The sequence below is a fragment of the Parus major genome, chromosome 4, assembly GCF_001522545.3.
Source record: "Parus major isolate Abel chromosome 4, Parus_major1.1, whole genome shotgun sequence".
NCBI classification, from domain to species: domain Eukaryota; kingdom Metazoa; phylum Chordata; class Aves; order Passeriformes; family Paridae; genus Parus; species Parus major.
Genome location: NC_031771.1, coordinates 66,786,716 through 66,806,758, shown reverse-complemented (window position 1 = coordinate 66,806,758; position 20,043 = coordinate 66,786,716). Strand labels below are relative to the sequence as shown.

Here is a 20,043-nt window from a genome sequence, read left to right as displayed (position 1 = left end):
GTGTCCCCCTGAGCAGCCCTGTCCCCTCAGTGAGGCCAGGTGTCCCCCTGAGCAGTCCTGTCCCCACAGTGAACGCTTTCTGGGTGACGGTGCAGCGGACCGAGGCCGCCGAGCGGTGCGAGCTGCGCGGTACCTACGTGCTCAAGGCTGAGCGTGACAGCCTCGTCCTGAAGGACCCACGGACGGACAGGATCCTCTACGTCTGGCCCTACCGGCTGCTCCGGAGATACGGCCGGGACAAGGTGGGGCATGCGGGGCTCCGTGTGCTGCAGGTGCTCCCTTGTGGAAGGAAGGCTGTCCTGCAGCCAGCCCTGCCAAATTGCTGCAGCCCCTGGTGACCGCAGCGGGGTCGCCAGGGATATCTGTCACCTTGACTGTCCTCAGTTCCTGCCTGTGTCACAACGCTGAGTGTGGGCTGGGAGAACACTCATCCCCTCTGTGGTTGTCCCACTTTCACTGAGTCTCTGCTGCTCTCCTTCTCCATCCCAGCACTTCCCAGCTTCTGCCATGAGCAGGGACATCCCTCAGTGCTGCCCAGGCTCTCCCCAGGCTCCGGGAACCTTGGCTCCTGGCAGTTCTGTCTCTGCCCTGGGTTCAGTCCCAGGATGGTGGCCAGAGCAGAGGGGCTTTGAGACACCAGTTGCTCTGGATTTGTTCACTCTGTGGGGTGAACTGCTTCTGTTCTCACTGACCTTTGAAGGTCTGCCCCTCTCCAGAGTTCTGCAGTGAGTCCCCAGTCTGCCTTCCCCGAGTGCAAGAGGTCTGGGCCACACTGGACAGGGAGGAAGTGGTGGCCCTGGGGCTGTTAAGTGGTGGCCCTGGGGCTGTTGATATCACTGACTGTGTCAGCTGAACGCTGTTTATGGTGCTTTCTGCTGCACATTCCCAAAACAAAGCTGGAAACCGAGCTGCCCTCATGGGGATGTCAAATTCATCTGCAGAGTCTGTGCTGGGGGCAAGAGGAGAGTTGCAAGGTGTGGGGAGCTACACCCACAGTGACCTGAGCAAAGTGTTTCTGTTCAGCAGCACTGACCCACAAAAAGAAGTTTGTCCCTAGAGACCTTTGTAGCAACCACAGGGGCTGCTGCTGGCTGTGAGAGAGGCAGAAAATCTCCCCTGGTTAAGGGAATGAGGCTCAGGAAGGGTGTGGGTATCAGCTGGTGCTCACCAGAGTGTGTTCAGGCCACAGGAAGCACAGCCCTGGTGCAAGACTTCTCTTTTGAGGACCTTTTACTATGAACAGATCAATGCTGGTAGATCAATGCTTTTCTTACTCTTGGTAACTGAGCTGCTGCTGCTGGGCTTTCTCCTGTGGAAAGCTGTGTTCTTCGTCTTGCACCTCTTGCTTCCAGACTACTCCCTTCTTACCTAAGAGTCCATACTAGATTCCCCTGCTGAACTGTCACTCACCTTTTCACCCTGCTCCTTCCTCAGGGTTATTTCCTAGACTGTCCGGTGCCAGTGGTTGAAACTGCTGGAATTGCTCATGTAAGGCAGCAGGGCTCCAGCAGGAGCTGCAGCTCTCTGGGGCACTCACAGTGATGTCCCCTCAGGTGTTCTACAGGTTGTAGTGTGTCCTTTCACTGCCCAGCTGCCGGGCACAGGCACGGGGTGGTCCTTGCTGTGGGAGTGTGTGGAGCAGGATTTCAGGGCAGTCTCTCCTGCAGGATGTGCGGGATGTGCCCTTTGGTGGGAAGCAGAGCCTGCACGGTGCACTGGGTCAGCAGGTGCTGAGCAGGATGTGACCCTTCTGCTTCCCCTTCAGGTGATGTTCTCCTTCGAGGCTGGCAGGCGCTGTGACTCAGGACCTGGAAACTTCACCTTTGAGACCAAGCAGGGCAACGAGATCTTCCGCCTGGTGGAAGCCTCCATCCAGGAGCAGAAGGCGCAGGTGGAGGAGAACCGGCAGAGCTGCGACTCTCTGGAAGCCGACAGCCCCAGCATGGTGCAGATCCGCCAGGCCCTGGCTGACAGCCTCAGCCTGGAGCTGCCTGCCGAGGGGGACGACACCCCAGCACCCAAAGCGGGGCTGGCACCCAGGGCAGCAGCAGCAGCAGCAGAGGAGAGAGACGCCGCGTCCCTGCTGAAGAGCCGGACTCTGCCAGAGCTGCCCATGCCACCGGCCAAGCCCACGGCATCCAGCACCCCCCCACGCTCCCCTCTGCCCAAGGCGCTCCGTGCCGTGCCGCTGGCCGAGGACCCGTCCAGCGTGTACTCGGAGCCCCTGGACTCGGTGAAGGGCCTGCAGCCGTGGCCAGACCCGCTGTACTCGGACCCTGTGGACAGCAAGGCCATGAGCGTGGCCAAGGCGCCCGGCGGGGCTGCGGAGGAGCCGAAGCCGCGGCCGCCGGTGCCGCCGTACTCGGGCCCGTACGAGCAGGGCCGGGCCGAGGGGCAGGGCCGGGCCGAGGGCCGGGGCCAGGCTCCCCCTGGGCACAAGGAGCACATCTACGACGAGCCCGAGGGCCGCGCTCCCCGCTCGCTGCGCCCCCTCACCTGCATCTACGACGAGGCGCGGCCCACGAGTGAGGCCTGGCGCACCCAGGGCCACGACGGCAGGGGTGGCTACGAGTACCCCTACAACCCCAGCACTGACGATTACTCGGTACCCGCCTTCCCCGCCAAGGCCAAGAGCCCCAAGCCGGTGCCAGCCCCCAAGCCCCAGGCAGCCTTCATCCCCAAAGGGGCAGAAAGGCTGGAGGAGCCTGGCAGGCGATGGGGCGGCGCCGCTCCTGAGAAGGTGCTCACCAAACCCAGCCTCAACAGCAGCAACAACAACAACGTGGAGGTGCTGTACAGCCAGGTGGTGAAGCCCCAGCAGCTGCAGAAGAAGGAGCAATGTGTGGATGAGTACAGCTTGTCACCTCTCTACGAGGACTTAGGGGAGATATAAGCTGCTGCTGCTGCTCTGTGTCTGTATCCCAGCAGGGACTGGACATCCCAGTGCCAGCTGGGCTTCTCCTCCCCGGGGTGACTTGGGGCTGTTTGGGCTCAGGCAGAGCCTCTTTTGCTCACCAGCGCTGAAGGGCTGTGTTTCCCTGGAGGGAAACAGCTGGTGTAATCCCCAGTGTGTTTGTCCAGCTCTGGAGCTGGCTCCACTGTGCCTTCTCATCTGCAGGAGGGCTGGTATTTTCCTGTACCTGCTGCTCTGGCTCTGCTCTGGCTTCCTGTCTGACCAGGCTGCAGGGCTCTGGTGCCTGTTGTGGTGTGTGGAAGGCTGCTTGCTGTCAGTCTCCAGAAGTATTTTTATACAAAGTTATTTTAATATTAAAGTCTCTATGTCTCAGAACAACATGTTTACCTGTGGCATGGATGGGGAGGTGCAGGTGCATGTTTGTGTCTGTGCCAGAGCTACTGAGCTAAGAGGGAGCCTCAAAGAAAAGTGCCTGCCAGGTTGAGCTGAGGCTGGGTGCCCTGATGCCAGGAGATAAGGGAAATGAGAGTCACTAAGATATGTGATGATCTCCAGGCATAAAGCTGGGCAGGGACAGGCACCAGCTCTGCTGCTGTGTTGCAGCTCAGAGGCTGTTAATGAATCACAGGATCTGTCCTTCTCCAGCTTGATCCCACTGCTGATCCCTGCTCTGCTCCCAGCTGCTTTGGAAGGCCTGGAAAGGCCCAGTCTGGATCTCACTGACTTTAATTGCAAAATCTGTCATCCCTGTGGTGTGGTTTGTGTGATTGCTGTGTGGCCAGCCTTGGGCAGAAACCTTCCCAGTAAAAAAACAGGTTGTCCTTTCTGTGTGGGGCCAGACCAGGCATGCTGGCATTGGGTGTCCCCATGTCTGGATGGGGCTGCTGGTGACTTGTGCAGGTTTAGCAGCCTGTTGATAGTGACAGAACAGACAGGTGACAAGCAGCACTGTGCTGTACCTGTGCAAAGGGCTAAGCACAACTTCAGCCCCAGCACAGCCAAACTGTCGGGGAAATGTGGAGGTTCAGGTCCCCAGGCTGGTGAGGTGGTGATAAAGTGATGAGCTCTGGTCATTTATCTGATGCCCAGGTTGCAGGGGGAAGCCTCAGTCCTGTAAAAATAAAGCTCAGCTGTGGCCAGGAACAATTTGTGGCTGTTCCCCTCTGCTGGGTGCTCTCCTCCACTGGGGTTTTGCTGCAGGAGAAGGGGAAAAGTCTAATGGGTTTTGAGAAATCTGAGGGAGGAAAACTTTGTTTCCTCTCTGCTGCCCCTTCCCTAAACCTGATTTTGTCAACTTTTATGTTGTTGACTGGTTTGCAGGCCCTGGGCTGGGCCATTTGTGAATTCCTTCCTGCACCAAAAGATCCCTGTGCCTGCAGGGGTGTCTGCCCTGTGTTCCATGGCTCCTGCCCTTGTTGTCTTGCCCCAGCAGATGCCTGATGAGATGCCAGGGCATGGGAAGAGCCAGCCCATGCCTTTGGGCCTGTCAGAGCTGGGATGCCAGGGGGAACAGATGGCTCTGATGGGTTCGTGGTGCTTGCCTCATGCCCTTGCTCACCCGCAGCTGTTCCCCAGGAAGCACAGCTCAGTGGTGGGATAGCAGTGCTGGATGTATCAGAAACCACAGGCAGAGAGTGAACTCCGTGGAGGATAACTTTATTTTGAAAGAGTTTTTCAGAACCAAAGTAAATAGAATACAAACTCTGCTGGTGCTTGGCATCAGGGGCTCAGTGAGAGCCTCCTCAGCTTGGTCAAGCTGCCTTTGGCTCCTGCTGTGCCAGGGGCACCTAAAAAACAGGCTGGCATCTGGGCAGGAATTCTCTGGAATTGCTCTGGCTTGGCATTTGCTCCAACCCCCTTCCATGAGCTGGGGCGTTGGACAGCGAGGCCGATCTTGGAAGCAACCAAATCATCTGGGAGAGCAGAACTCCAGGCTTTAGGATTAAATCCAAGAGCCCTGTTTCATTCCTGTTCAACCACCCCACTGAACCTGCTGCTGTGGGATGAGGGCAGCTCAGCACAATTGCCTGTCTTGTCTGATTTCCTCCCTGCCCTGCCTGCAGCTCTCCTGCCCCTGCTGACAGCGATCTGTGATCTGTGGCCTGTGCTAGCCCCGTCTCAGAAACCCAAATTTGAGGCAGGTTGGTGACGTGTGCTGGCAAGAACAGGAAATCCGTGGTGCTGCTGCTGCTGCAGGGGACAGCTGGATCTCTGGACAGAGGGTCCCCGAGCAGCAAACTTCCTGCAGAACTGGCTCGGTGACGAACACAACCGTGAAACAACAACAAGGAGGAACAAACGATGGGAAGTGCCTGTCTGACCAAGGCCAAGCTCGGTGTCTTGCCTGACCACATCCGGCCAGCTGCTGAGCCAGGACCTGTGGCTGCCCAAGGGCAGGTCCTGGTGCTCACTGCAGGAACTCCTCGTACTCCTTGTGGAGCAGGGAGCCCTCGCAGGAGCCTCTCCTGGCTGCTGCTGCTGGTCTGGACGTTTGGAGGGGTGAGGGAGCCATCAGCAGGGGAGCCACTGCAGCTTTGGCTCTGCTCTGAGGCTGCAAGACAGCGACAAAACACAAACCCTTGTGGGAGGAGGCGCTGGCTGTGCCTCGCCTTGCTGATGCTACACCCAGCCCCTGCTGGGTCCAGGGAGCTGCCCCCAGCCCCCCTGCAGGAATCTGACCAGGAGGGGACAATCTGCTGGAATCTGACCAGGAGGGGACATCAGACCCCATCCAGGCTGCTCACACACAGGGACTCACCTGCCTGGGCTGGTGCCGCTCCGGGCGCTGCTCCCGGGGCTGGGGCTGCTGCCGGTGGGGAGGTTTGTACAAGGAACTCTTCAGGTATCTGTAGAGGTTGCTCTTCAGGTGCAAGGGGTTGTAAGCAACTTCCACTTCCAAGTTGTTCAGAGCGCTCTGCTTGGAAGAAAGAACTTGAGTTTGCTACAGGATGTGACAGGTGGAGGCTGTGGGGTTTCTGGGGTTTTTTTTGTTTCTTTTTCAGGGACAGTGTTGTAGACACTCCAAACTGCCCTGCAGTGAAAGGTAAAGGGATTTTTGGCTGTGCTGCAACCCATAAGGAACACTCTTAGCCATGTATAGAAGAAGCATCTCCAAACAGATCTTAATGGAATTAAGCATTCCCTTGCAGGATGCAGTCCTACCCTTTCCCATGCCCAGAATCAGCCAACAAGCTGGAGCACCCTTTCTGGGCACTGTCACCCTCAACACCGCTTCACAAGGCCTCTTCCTCCCAACAGACACACAACATTTCTCCAGAGGACAGGTGTTTGCTGTCCATGGAGAAAGCTGTCTGCTGTGGAGGAGTTTTGGAGGGCTCCATCACACTCCAGCTGTCACTTGACATTGTCACAGCCATTTCCTTCTCTCGTTATCTGCTGAGGTGATAATGAGAGCTGATAATGAGTGACTCACCTCGATGGGGCCCCTGACTCGCTCGGGGTGCTCAGCCAGGAGGGCTGGGAAGGCTGATGGCAGCAGGAGCTCTCTGATGGCCACTGCTTTCACCAGGAGAGTGGCAGAGTCAGAGGGGACGATGACATAGTAGGGATGCACCACCACGTTCCAGTTTGGTGCAGTGTTCTGGGGCTCATGCCTGGCCAAGAGCATCCACTTCCTTTTCTAAAGGGCAAAATCCTGGTGTGAACAACAGCAACAGCCACTTCCTTCAGCACTGTCACCGTGGGCTCAGGGCAGGCACACACACATCAGGGAAGGGAAACTATTCTGCAGCAAGGCTGAGGACAGTATGGCATTTGTTTTGTCTTTCAGCATGTCAATTCTTGAGAAAAACACCGAATTTTGGTTTACAGCTTGTCAGTAAGGGCCAATTCTCCACAGTGCAAGCCTTGATTAATTATTTTTGCTGTTAAAGTCACAAAAGTCTTACAAAGCATTTGTACTTCAAACCTCCCAGCACTCATTTCTGGTAGGTTTGAGGGTCTTCTCTAAGGTCTGATAAGCTGTAGCATCTTTCCAGCAGATGGAAGGATTTGCAGGCCCAACTCTGGCCCATGAGATGAAGTTGCAGTTTTTAAAATGTTTCCTGCTGCAGCCAGCCAGAAGTTACAAGTGTGCACTCACTGTTCCTTTCCCTGGCCATCCCTCCCCATCACTGCAATTTTCACACACTCACCAGGAGACCGTGGCACAAAGCATGGAAACTGTGCTGGTTTGTCTCCAGTTCATCCCAGTCCAGCTGCCAGCAGCTTGTGGGCTTGATGATGAAGGGCAGCCCGTAGAGGACAGACTCACAGACCCCTTCAGACTTCAGAGCCCTGCCAGGATACAGCTCATCATTGTAAGAACAACTGCACAGCTTAGAAATTACACTGTTTTTTCTATAAATAAATCTCAGGAAAGAGATCAGCACCTCTGTGCTCTGCTCTGTGCCATGAACTGCTGCCAGGAAAGCAAATTCTTAGGCAAAATCACAGCACTGTGAGGCTTTGCTTAGGCTCTGACATACAATTAATTGTTGTGGCCTCATTAGGTAATGAGAGAACAGAATTATTGCAATAAAACATTTCACTGGGGTGAAAGAACTTTTGCATGAATGACTCCTGTGGTGTCACACTCATTGAGTGCTGTGGTGACACCAGGTGTGACTGTGGCCTGCACGTGGGGCTGTGCTGTTCCATGAGAGGAAGAGTGATGGAACTGGGGGTTTTTCACACCAGAATTTGGCTCACCAGCACTCCAGAGCCTCCTGGTGATGTCAGCAGTCCCCAGGATGATGCTGCACAGGAAAGTGAAGCTTTTCTTACACCCTCTCCCAGTTAACCCAGTGGAAGACAAGAGCAGCACTCACTTCAGCACCCGGAGTTTGTGCAGAGCTGTGGATGGCCAGGCTGCCATGTGCCAGGGAGAGCTGGCATCTGCTGCTCTCCCAGTGCCATCAGCTGTCCCTGAAAGGAGGGCTGGGTCCAGCAGCCTCTCCTGCAAATCGCACTTCAGGCACACTGGGAGAAGGAGAATGGTTTTTGGCAATGTTTAGCACGTGACATGCTCAAAGCACTTAAAAATTAACATTTTCTGGCAACTCTTGGGGGAAGGGAAATACTAAAGCTTGCCACAAGGCATCAACCAGTCCCCAAGTCCCTCTGCAAGACAGCCTTTATTTAAGTGCAGCTCTGGCACAGACCCTTTGTTTTGAATGCAATTTTTAGGTCTTTTTCAACTCTCAAGATGTAAAAGGCTCCTTTTTACCTTGACCACATGGCTGTAAATTCACATGCCCCTCCAGGCACATTTTTGCTGCAGAATGGAAAGGATTGCAGCTGTGGCAGCAAAGCAGCAGCTTTCTAAGCCTGATGATTTTTCAAGTTATCCACAGACCTCACATCTGGGTCTCTAAATGGGAGGGAAGGTGTCCATAGGACAATCCTGGGTAACCTTTATGGCTGAGGGATTCAGGAGCTCCTCCAAGGGGAGCAGAGAGGAGAGAAAATGAAATACTTAAGGTGTTCTTGGGTGCAGCAGCGTGGCCAAAACCTCCTGAGGGAAGGAGGAGATGGAGCTGTTCCCTCTCTGTGCCATGGTCATGGAGCCACGTTTTAAACAGCATCTCCAGGCTGATGACGTTGTCCTCTACAGTTTGCACCTCGATGTCCATTCCCAGGATTGCCATATCTGCAGGAAAAAGGTAAAAATAGGTGAAAAAGCAGCAATATTTTCAGCCATTGAAAAGATTTATCTGATTTCTCATATGCAGCAATTATTAAACTCGTTTGCTGGAGGTGCAGACAAATGTGGTGTGATGTAGCAACAACTTTTAAGCGTGGAGAAATATCAGCTGGACAGCAGAGTTAGGGTATATACAAAATAAACCCAAAAAAACCCCCCAAACCATCCACAAATAATACCTCAAAGGTATTATTATATAGATGAGAAGCTAGTGTGAAGTCCATCAGATAAATAAAAATAGAATGGGATCAATAAAGTGAAGGGAAAAAATAAATCAATTTACAAATTGCATTAAGACATGCAATATAACCACTTGTAAACACAGAAGGTACAGTCTGGTAGCACAAATAGCTTTACCATGCAGCCAGGATGTGGAAAGGCTTTCTGAGAAGATGAATAAATAGAAATAGCCTTTTTCTCCCTCCTTGTGTTTACCAGGCCAGCAGGGGGATTAAAAAACAGTGCTACATCCATCCACACTGAGAAATCTTTTCTTTATGCATTAGCAATTCTAATGCCATTTGGCAAAAAATACACTTATACATTAAAAAAAACCAAACCAACCAACCAACCCAAAACCAAAGAAAACCACCTAGAGATGAATTAATTTCTAGCTGGCAAATAATCCAGGACTACTGTAATGATTGCAATTCTTTAAATGCTCTGCAGGACACACTTTTTGACTGTCCCCACCTCCCAGCCTTGAGGAAGAGGTTATGTTGGTTGTGTCTCTGTAGCAAAGCAGACTTGACTCCCACTCACAACAGGAGATGTTTCACACAGCCCTTGCTACTAAAAACTTTTCTTTATCATCCTCTCTGACTGTCCCTGGCTGCAAGAACATTTAATTCCTTTTTTTTTTTTTAGTTCTTTACTTCTTTTTTTTGGTTATTTCTTTTATTTTAGTTGGCAGCTGCTTTTCATGAACTGCCCCTTGCCCTGACACTGAGCCTTGCTCCCACTTCCCTGCAGAATTCACCACTGCAGGATAATCCTGTTTTGGATGCATTCCCTACAGATTTCAGACTTGGGCTTCTCTCAGGGATGTGCACTGAAAAGGGCATTAACAGCTCAGAAGACAAAGCACCAGAAAATCCATGGAATTGACTTTTACAAACAGCAAAACACAGCTGACAAGGGAAATTATTTGTGTTTGGGGACGGTAAACGCTTTAGTTCTTCCCTCAATAAATATTTCCCTGTTTTGTTGGGGTTTTTTTTTTTATTTTTAAAATTTTTCTTCTGTAATAGATATTTAATCACTTACACATCTGCAGCTGGCACAATACATGACAATTTTAAAAGAAATTCAGTGCATTCATTAGGAAAACCAGGTTGGGGTGCCAACATCTCCTGTGCAATGGGTCTTAAAGTTCCTGGAGAGCAGAGCCCACATAGAGAAAGGAGCCCTGGGACTTGCAGAAGATGGGCTGTGGTCATAGAAAAGGCATTAGTGATTCATCTGCAGGACTTGCTTTTTGTTTTTATCAAACAGAAATAGCTGGGAGCAGTTATCTCCAGCACATGCAAATATTAACCTTTGTTAGCAAAAGGTCTGGCAAGGCTCAGCTGCTTTCAGGGAGTGTAAAGGGGCAGGGGAAGAGAAATAATGATAATTATAATAATAACTAAATCATGATAATGATAATAACAGTTCTCAGGTTATCAATTAGAGACCAGCCCATCCAAAGGCCAAGCATCTTGTTATTTACTCCCCCAGATTATTCCCACCTCAAATGTCCTGCTCTCTGTGGGGTTTAGTTAAATCAGTTTGCTCTGATTCTGAGATCTGAGCATGTTCAAAACTGCTCTAAGATTTGCCAATGTGGGGTTTTCAAACCACTGAGGTCTTTTCCAGCTGCACTAACCTGGGAATGAGCCTGTGGAGGGGATATCCTGATCCTGCTGTGGGTATTAAAAATGTAAGTAGGTTCAAATAACCCCTAAATAAACTAATGGAAGAAATATCCTCAGTTTCAAATGAAACTCTTGATTAAGTGCTGCATCACAATATTTATGTTCTAGTTCAACACAGCACTAATTTTGCACTTCCTGTATGCTGGATCTTGCAAATTCAATGCTCTTTATTGTATTTTTTTAATAATAAAATGGGTTTTTTTTTCTGAAGCAGAAGAAGGGAGTTCCAATAGGTATCAAAAACCAGTTGGGTTAATTTTTCCATTTATCTGACCTATTCACCCCCTGTTGCTTTTCTTAGAGACCAAATACTTCATCTACTCAGAAAATCAGAATTTCATCACTTGTCATGTCAGTGACCTTTATGTCCACATTTATGTTTTTATTCCATTTACTGGGTGAAAGAGCTACACAAAAATCCACTTTTTATAATAATATGGTGAGGTTTTGCCTTCCCTAAAGCAGCCCTGTGACAGAGAGGCACAGGGCATCTCCTCCTCTGTGGACATGAGCCTTCCAAGGCCTCCCTGCAGGATTCCCAGTCTTCACTGTGATAATTTGTGCAGAACTTTGCTACTGCAACCACCCAAGAAAATGAACAGCCAGAGATAGATAACACTGCCTGTCCCTCAGTAAAAAACAGAAATAACCCCTATTAATCCTCTCACATTGCTGGGAAGAGTTACTGTCACTCTCCAAGCCTCTACATTAGCTGTTTTTCTGTCTTTGATACAGCTGCTGCTACTGCTGCTGCTTTTCTCCAGCTCAGAGTGAGTTATCCACATAACTCCATGCCTTTTTCTCTTTAACCCCCCACAGTGAAGCTGTATCACACATGAACTTTAAATAACACCAAGAAGTAATACCCGAGGTCTGTGAGTTCCACAAGCCCCAGAGAAGTGCTGTGAAGAAACTTCCTGCAGGCACAGCAATCCCACTGACCTAAGGGACATTAAATGGTGCAAAGGGAAGTGGCAGATGTTGGACCAGAGCAAGAACCAGTGGCTGCTGTGCTGCCCAAAGCTGTAACTTCCCTAAAAACGCCTTCCACTCACCACTGCCAGGCTCCTCTGCTGGCACACACTGCTCCACGTCCTCAGGTTCCAGGAAATCTCTCTTCAGAACCTCAATGACCTGGATTCTTCGCAGGCTCACCAGGTCTATGTCTTGTAACTTCTTTTCCAGCTGCTTTACCATTTCTCTGCTGGGCTGGCTGGTCAAAATTGTGATCTGAAACACAAACCAGAGCATGGAGAAGCTGCCTCTACCCCAATTCTCTCTTGAGAGGTGCTGATGTTGAGTAGCAGTGGTCTCACTATGGAGAGAGGAGAAATCTTGCTGAAATATCTCATCTATTCCAAAGCAGATTTATAAGAAATTTTGTTTTTGAGCTTTGGCTCACATTTAAGGCAATATGAAATGGATTGAGAGGTTCACTGGAGGAACATTTACAGAGTTTTGTGCTCTGTGCTTCACATCACTGAGTCTCTGTGTGTAAAAAATGATTTGTACATTAATTACAGTTCAAACAGACTAAACTTGGCCTTCTCCCTTGAAAGCTGAATGGGAATTTATTTATTTTTTTTAACATATACAGTCTATCCTGAAGATATTTCCAAGGAGAGCAGCAGTAGGTGTGATTCCCACCACCCAGCTTTGGTCTGATACTGAGAAAAGGAAACAAAAAATTCAACTTACTCTGCATAAAAAAAAAATGCTTGTGATAGAGTGGGGGTGGAGGTGGAAATTGCAATCACTTAAGTATCTGAAGCAGAAAGAAACCTTTTTTTTAAACTTTTTGGCCTTTAGTAAAACTCCCTGTCCCTGCAGCATGTCTTACATCCCCTTGCAAAAAGAAGTACAATGAAATTGCATTATCTAGAGGAACAAGGATTGCTTAGGGGAGTAAAAACTCTCTATATCCATGGATTAACTTAATTTTTAATGCAGCTTGTTCCTTCAAGTATACTAGAAAATGTCCTGGATTTTGTTGTGTGTCAAAAAAGGTTTTGTCTCCACAGCATGCTCTGTTTGTTCCAACCTTTAAAGCACAAATCACCTTTCAAATTGTCAGGGAAAATACCTTAAAGCCCCAAGGAAAGCGGAAAATCAGTAGAAAAGTTTCCTGGATAGACACTGGGAGTGAGTGTCAGCTGCAGCCTGATCACAGTGTGACTCTGTGAGACTCTGGAAGGGTTTGAGGACCTAAACAAAGCAGAAAGGCTTGGCAAATTTCACTTGTGGGAATCTCAGTTTGTTTTTTATGAGTGACAGGTGGACCCTGAGCCTGGGAAATCTGAAATGCAAGATTGTTTGGAGCTGATATTTTCTGCTGTCCAGAGGAAAACACCATTTCTGTGTGAGTCCTTTCCCCTCAATTTCCCCTGTCCTTTCATGTCAGTTGACACTGCTTAAAGAAAATACTTCCTCCTGTGAACCTTGCCCTGCTTTCTGCATTCACATGTCTGTTCTCATGTGTGATTATCAGCTTCCCTCCCCTTTATGCAAAACCACACATTCAGAGCTGAAAACAGCCACCAATGTCCACCAAAATCTATCAGATCCTGGACCAGGACAGCTTTCCCTAGATGTGTCCCCTTTTCCACAGGAATCTGTCCAGAGGGATTTGAGGACTTGGTATCTTCCTTCAGAAGAAGAAGATTCAGTGAATCTCTGAAACAGCCAGAGTGCCTAAATTGTTCTGCCTGTTCGCTGCACACGTAACACATTTATAAATGTGCATTTATAAATGATTTGGGATGGCCCCCACTCCCTCCCCAGCATTTTCTTACCTCAACAGAAGTGTTTGTGGAGCCTCCTGCTGCCGTGTGCCTGCTGTACTGCTTGAACTGCTGCAATCCATCCTGCACAGCTTGCACCACTCCGTTCCCCCCCTGCGGGAAGCAGCCCTCGGCCGGGAGCGAGCGGAGCTCCGAAAGGCAGCCTTGAATTCGGGCAAAGTTTTCTTTCACTTGCTGCAAAACAGGGTTGAAGGAGCAGGAAAGGCTGGTGAACAGCATGAAATCCCTCTCCACAATGTGGAGGAAGGCTGGTGATCACAGAGATGTCAGCTCACCTGAGCCTTACCAAGAGCTCAGAGCTGAGACAGACCCAGCAGCTCACCTGGTTCATTGTGGCCACAGGAAAGATATTGAGTGAACTCTACTAAATTTATTTAGAGCAATACAAGATCCTGCTGCCAGAGGTCACCTTCCCCACTGAAGAGGCAGCAGGTGAACACTTGGCTTGTTTGCTTCAGGTGTGTGGAGCTCTGGTCACTGAAACAGCCCTGAGGCATGGTTTGCACAGTGGGCTTTCAGTGGGACTGAGTGGGAACCTGCAAAGGCTCTGCTCACTCCTTACTCAGTCCCACATTACATTTTTTAGTCCTAAAATGCTGATTTCTTATCTTGCCACCATTTGCTCTCCCCTACAATTATCTACTTGAATTCTGGCTTCTCTTTCTTTGCCCTCCCTGCCCTTTCCAGGGAAGCTTTATGGACTCTCCAGCTGGGGAGAGCAGTGGGAACAAAAACCATAAACAAGCACTGAGTAAAGATTAAAACCAGGGTAAGTGTGTGTGACACTTCCCCATGTACTCTCCCCACCTCTATTTTCAGTTCTGGGGCTTTCCTGACTTCATGATTTGTCTGACAAGCACCCTTAAATACAGATCTGAAAAGCAGCTTCAGTACAACAGCTGATGTCTGCTATTGGAATGTAACACCCAAAAAAACCCAGCAGAGTGAATACAAAGAACAGCTTGGAAATAATTAAAATTACTGTAAAAATGTTTTATATTTAAACTTGTTATTAAACTTATAATTTGTACTTGATTTACCAGCCAGAACAGAGAAGGGGCCTACTTCTATAAAATAAAATACAAGCATGTTTTTCAATCTAGCCAAAAGAATAATATACTATATTACATACATATAATATAATATTATATATGTATATTAAAAAACTGCTGGAAGATAAAGCGAATAAATGCAAATTAGGAACCAGGTACAGGTTTCACAATGACAGTTATTAACCACTGGATGAAATTATCAAGGGAAGTACTTGATTACCCATCTTGTCTTCAGATCAAAACTGGATGGTTTTCTGGAAGGAATTTTTAATGACACAGGGGTACTTTAGTGAAATATAATAGCCTGTGATATGAACAGAACAAAACACTGATCTAAGGGCTTCTCTGTCTTTAAAAACTGTGACTATCAAAATGAGGAATTGTTGTTTAAACAAAAAAGACAGCTGATTAGGAGCAGCAGTCATAAAATTATCCTTGTCACATTATCTATAACCTTTCCTACAAAATAAACACCACCATTAACCAGAGTCTTCTTGCAAATCACATTTGCTAATTCACTCTTGACCTCTGTTTTTCTTTTTTCTTTCTCAAGATGTGAAGACTTGCCAGAACTTTTCAGAATGTTTCCACCATTGCTGCATAAAGTGGAAGGGTTAACCCTGTGTGTTTACACTGATGTTGAATAAATGGGAGTGCTCAGTGTGATTATTGTCTCTAACAGGATGACTCAAAAACTCTTGTGAACTTTAAGATGCGTATTTGTATTCCCAAACTATTACTGCAGAGCTGCTACTCATTCTCAACCTACATTTATTCCTCTGCAGAGCCCTAAATGAGAGCAATATTTGTTCTTACTGACTTGGATCTTTGTATTTAAAATCTGTGTGGATGTGGGCCTTAGGAACGTGGTTAAGTGGTGGATTTGGCAGTGCTGGTTTTAGAATTGGATTTAGTCTTAGAGGACTTTTCCAGATAATTCTGTGATTCTAGGATGTTTCTCAAATTCAGCACAGATATTTTAACTCTGCACCTTTCCCCTTCAATATCTAGAACCTGTCACACATTGGTAATATTTGTCCAGTGTCCAAATTATTACAGCTGGAGCTGTGTGAGATAATTCCAACACAGCAGCAGCACAGCAGAAAGCAGCACATGAAAGGTGCTCCAAAACAGAGGTTTTAGGAAGGAAGAGCACAAAACCTAATTTATCAGGTTCACAGATCAAAAATGCCACTCCTCCTTTTAAACTTTATCCTTTCACAAAACTCACCATGAAACGATCGCTCTGAGCGGGGCTGATTTTTAGACATAAACTTGCACTCAGATTTTTAGATATGAATTTAGATATAAATCATAATTATTTTTTTTCCTTTTCCTGGGGCATACCGTGAAGGGCAGCAGACACTCCTGCTGGGGCTGCACCACGTAGAGGCTGAGCAGGGGCACCCGGCAGGGCCCTGCCAGGCCACACGCCAGGCACAGGACGTTCTCCAGAGCCTCAGAGAGCACAGAGCAAGTGCTGGCCCAGGAAGGGGAGGTGACATCCACCACCAGGATTCGGGATGGCTGCTGGCTGGGGGCTTTAGCAGCAGGAAAAATTCTCCGTGGTTCTGAGGGGAATTTTCTGGAATTCATGGCTTCTGCACGTGGGCACGGTGATGCATCTGAAGGGGAGAAATAAATAAAGAACAGCAATGAGTGAGGCTCTCCCTTTCCCACTGGAAAAGAAAAATGCTGTCACATTGAAAGCACAGCTCAGTAATAATAATTTAGACTCCTACATCCTTTTTCTCCAAACCAATTGCTGTCCATACTCTAATAAACCCACACAAAGTGCATGTGGTCAGGAAACAGAGTGATTTCACTAATGAAAAATGGCAGAGAGGCTCTTACAGGAGCACCTGGAGCAGTTTCAAACCTTGGCAGCTGTTTGAGGTGATCCCCCAGCCTGGCTCTGGTGCATCCATCAGCTGCTGCAAAGCAAAACTGGAAACTCCACCTCCTAATTCCTAATTCTGCACTGGAGGTTGCACCCAAACCCCAGGGAGAACAGTCCCTGTTCCTTCACCCCCAGCAGCATGAGATAAGTAGCTGGAAAAGCCAAAAGAGGCCAGCAGGATACAGCAAGAAAATCCTGCACATCCATGAATTTTACTTTGTGGGTGTGAAGAACCAACTTTTGTCCTTCAGTGTCAAACATCTGGGATGAGCTCCTCCACAGGCCTCAAATATGACATTTGCTCCCCACCCCATCTCCCTTCAGCATTAAGCACAAGATGATTTTCCTGTTAAAAAATTTCTTTACTTTGTGAGCAAAGAGCGTTTCTAAAATCCCCTCTTCACTAAATCCATGCAAATCCTTCAGTGCTGTTTCTAAAGATACAGGAAATACCTCAAAAAAAAGAAAAGTGTTGGTATAACTGCACACACCTCCACAATATGAACCAGGATATTTTTCTTCTTCCTACAGTTTTCTTCCCAGCAGAATTAGTAAAAGTTTGAAGAAAACCTGGATTTACACAGTTGTCAGAACCCAGGCCTGTCATTTGTGTGGTGTATTCAGCTCACACAAACAGCTTTTATGGTCTCCAAGGAGACAAGATACTGCATTTCCTACAGCCTCCAGCACTTTGGAGTAAGAATTTCTGTGAGGGTTTGGAAAGAACAAGAAGAGTTTCTATCTGGCTGAAGAATTATCAGACAAAAAAAAATAATAAATCTGAATTTCTAGGATTCCTTAAGATGCCTGTCAGTGCAGGCAAAACAAGAATGATCACAGCCTGAATTTCAAAACTGGGGTTAACACTTCAGAGCTGATGAAAATGTAATAAATCAGGATATAGATCATGGAGGTATCTTGCTTTGATTAGTCCTCTGGTATAATTTGATTGTCAAATGAAAAACTGCCAAACACTACTTTAATCAGTGTCTCTCCTGGAGCTTTTCAATTTACAGCAGAGTTTACTCAATTACATTGCTGAATCTGGGAATGGACTTGTCTGTCTGAATTTTTTGTGATGAGGCTTCAATGCTACTGAACTCTGCAAGCCCCCAGAGCTTTCTCAAACAAGGAAAAAATTCCCATCCTGTCAGAAATCCACAGGAGTTGGGCCTTTGCATTGGTTTCAGAGAGGAAAATGAGCTTTGATGCTGAAGCAGACAGAGTTTTTCCAATTTCAACTGAATTCACTCATTCTTGGCACTCTACAGGACTATGCTTATTTTAAATTTGTTTTGTTAAAATAGATCCCTCATCAGCTCCTTACCAAAAGAATTTCTTCATAACTGTGCTGCCTTAATTAATCTCTGCCTAGCAATATTAATGCGATTTCTATGCATCTCTCTGCACAATACTTGACAATTTTTGACCTCTTTTATAGCTCTAGTGAGGCTGGAGAGAAGAGGAATTCTGTGGAAGTGGCTGTTGTGGTAAAATGACATCTTCATTTAGGCATTGGGTGGACTGACAGAGCCCATCCCGAGGGATCCCAGCACAATTCCATGAGAATCGTGCAAACTGTGAGTTCTGGCAGCTGATTTGACATGAAGTTATTGCTCAATAAAACAGAGGTGTCAGGGTTGGTGATGTGCATTTTGCTCAATGCAAGGAGACACAAATTGTGCACAACTAGAAAGGGGCAGGGAGGAAATTTCTTTACAGTGAGTGATTTGTGATTGCTGAGGACATTCTGCAGTTGCTCATCATCCTATGTGCTTAGTTTATTATTTAAAAAAAACATTATTAAATAATATCCAGGTCTAAAAAGGCATAGCACCAAAGCCACTGGTTAAAGAGGATAAGGATAATTGGTTTAAAAAGGTGCCATTTTCAGAATAAACTTCCAAACCCTGGGAAACAGGAATATTCTCATGTGGAAAACAGATCAAGCTGCATAAATGAGTGGGTTTACTTGATAATAAACTGGCTGTGCAGTGTGCATGGCCTCTGGTGTGAATCCTTTTTTCCATCTAGTTTAGAAAGGAAGGCATTTGTTTAAAAAGGTCAGGATGAACAGAAGAATAAAGGCAAAAAAGCAAAAGAGTTCACAGAAGATCAAGCTACTGAAAACAAAATTATTCCAGACCCTATATAATAGGAGATATTATGTGTTACTCTGTTCATCAGTGCTATAATCAATCATAAATAAATGGGTTTAGACTTGTGCTTTTATTGACATAAAATCATCAAACCTTAGTAAGAATTGTCGCTTTATATTAGTGTTAAAATCACTCATAATAACCTTTATAGGTTTCTAGGTTTTTTTCTCAGAAGAAGAGGAACTATAATTGTAAGAGCTTAGAAAAAAAGGCATTTTAAAACCCTGAATCACTAACAATGAATAAAAATAATAAAACCTTCACCAGGGTGTGAAGCAAGGACAAGATCCTGCAGAATTCCCAGGTGTTCCTGTGGAGGAACAGCCAACTCAAACCCTACCACGAGAGCTGTGTCACCAGGGTATTTGATTGACAGGCTGGAATTCACAGAATTAAACTTTATAGGAACTGTAATAACTCTGTGATCAGATTATGGGCACGGCTAATGAAGCCTCACGGGGCAGGTGCTCCATCTTCCCTGGCATCTTGATTAAGAATCTGGGATGACACCATGTCAACACACACACACTAACCCGATAAAAACCTGCATAATTCATGGGCAGAACGTGCTGCAGGCAGAGGGAATCACCACTGAGGCTGAAAATCCTGGGATACAGCCACGTGCTGGAGCAGCCTGGAATTCTCCTCCAGCTCCCTGCATTTCCATGGCTCCTACAACCTGAACTCTTCTACCCTGGACGTGACCTCGAGTCTAAAGTTTCAGTCTTACTGTGACATTTCCATATTCATATTTCCTGTCCTGTTTTGGGGTGTTTTTTTGTTTTTTAAAGCTTTATGCACTCCCTCACTGGTGGCTGGATCCTGGCAGCAAGGAAAGTGTTGTCCCACAGGAAATCCTGTGGCATGTCCCACCTGGAACACCAGGATGTGCGGAGGTGGTTCTGGCTTTTGAGGTCTCTGCGGGGACTGGGAGAGCTCTGCTGGGATGGACTGGGACTGGGACAGCTGGACATGGATTGGAACAACTGTACTGGGCTGTACTGGGGTTGGGACACCTGTCCTGGGCTGTACTGGGATTGGGAAAGCTGGACAGGGACAGGGACAGGGACAGCTGTACAGAGACTGGGATACCTGTACTGGGCTGTACTGGGATTAGGACAACTCTACAGGGGTCAGGATAGCTATACTGGGCTGTACTAGGATTGGGACACCTGTACTGGGCTGCACTGGGACTGGGACACCTGGTCCAGGCTGTACTGGAATTGGGACACCTGTACTGGGCTGCACTGGGACTGGGACGCCTGTACCAGGCTGTACTGGGATTAGAACACCTATACTGGGATTAGAACACCTGTACTGGGATTGGGACACCTGTACTGGGCTGTACTGGGATTGGGACACCTGTACTGGGCTGTACTGGGATTAGAACACCTGTAGTGGGCTGCACTGGGAGTGGGACACCTGTACCAGGCTGTACTGGGATTAGAACACCTGTACTGGGCTGTACTGGGATTGGGACACCTGTACTGGGATTAGAACACTTGTACTGGGATTGGGACACCTGTACTGGGCTGTACTGGGATTGGGACACCTGTACTGGGCTGTACTGGGATTAGAACACCTGTACTGGGATTAG

At 47.9% G+C, this 20,043-nt stretch overlaps 2 protein-coding genes across 2 annotated transcripts in view; one reads left to right on the top strand and one right to left on the bottom strand.

Annotated features, from left to right (window-relative positions):
- The window catches only part of DOK1 (docking protein 1), a 7,439-nt gene extending 4,147 nt beyond the window's left edge, over positions 1 to 3,292 (top strand). Inside the window, exons 4-5 of the mRNA XM_015625368.3 lie at positions 70 to 242; positions 1,766 to 3,292. Of these exons, the coding sequence (XP_015480854.1) occupies positions 70 to 242; positions 1,766 to 2,893 (1,301 nt within the window). The 3' untranslated portion in view covers positions 2,894 to 3,292. The remainder of the gene's footprint in view (positions 1 to 69; positions 243 to 1,765) is intronic.
- A 1,262-nt stretch (positions 3,293 to 4,554) lies between these two features.
- M1AP (meiosis 1 associated protein) lies at positions 4,555 to 16,033 on the bottom strand. The gene is made up of 9 exons (XM_015625369.2): positions 15,735 to 16,033; positions 13,327 to 13,509; positions 11,590 to 11,764; positions 8,391 to 8,564; positions 7,744 to 7,894; positions 7,069 to 7,210; positions 6,348 to 6,554; positions 5,673 to 5,828; positions 4,555 to 5,465 (listed from the first exon to the last, which is right to left on the bottom strand). The coding sequence occupies exons 1-9, from the start codon at positions 15,981 to 15,983 to the stop codon at positions 5,322 to 5,324; spliced, it is 1,581 nt and encodes a 526-aa protein (XP_015480855.1). The 5' UTR covers positions 15,984 to 16,033; the 3' UTR covers positions 4,555 to 5,321.
- Between the last annotated feature and the right edge of the window lie 4,010 nt (positions 16,034 to 20,043).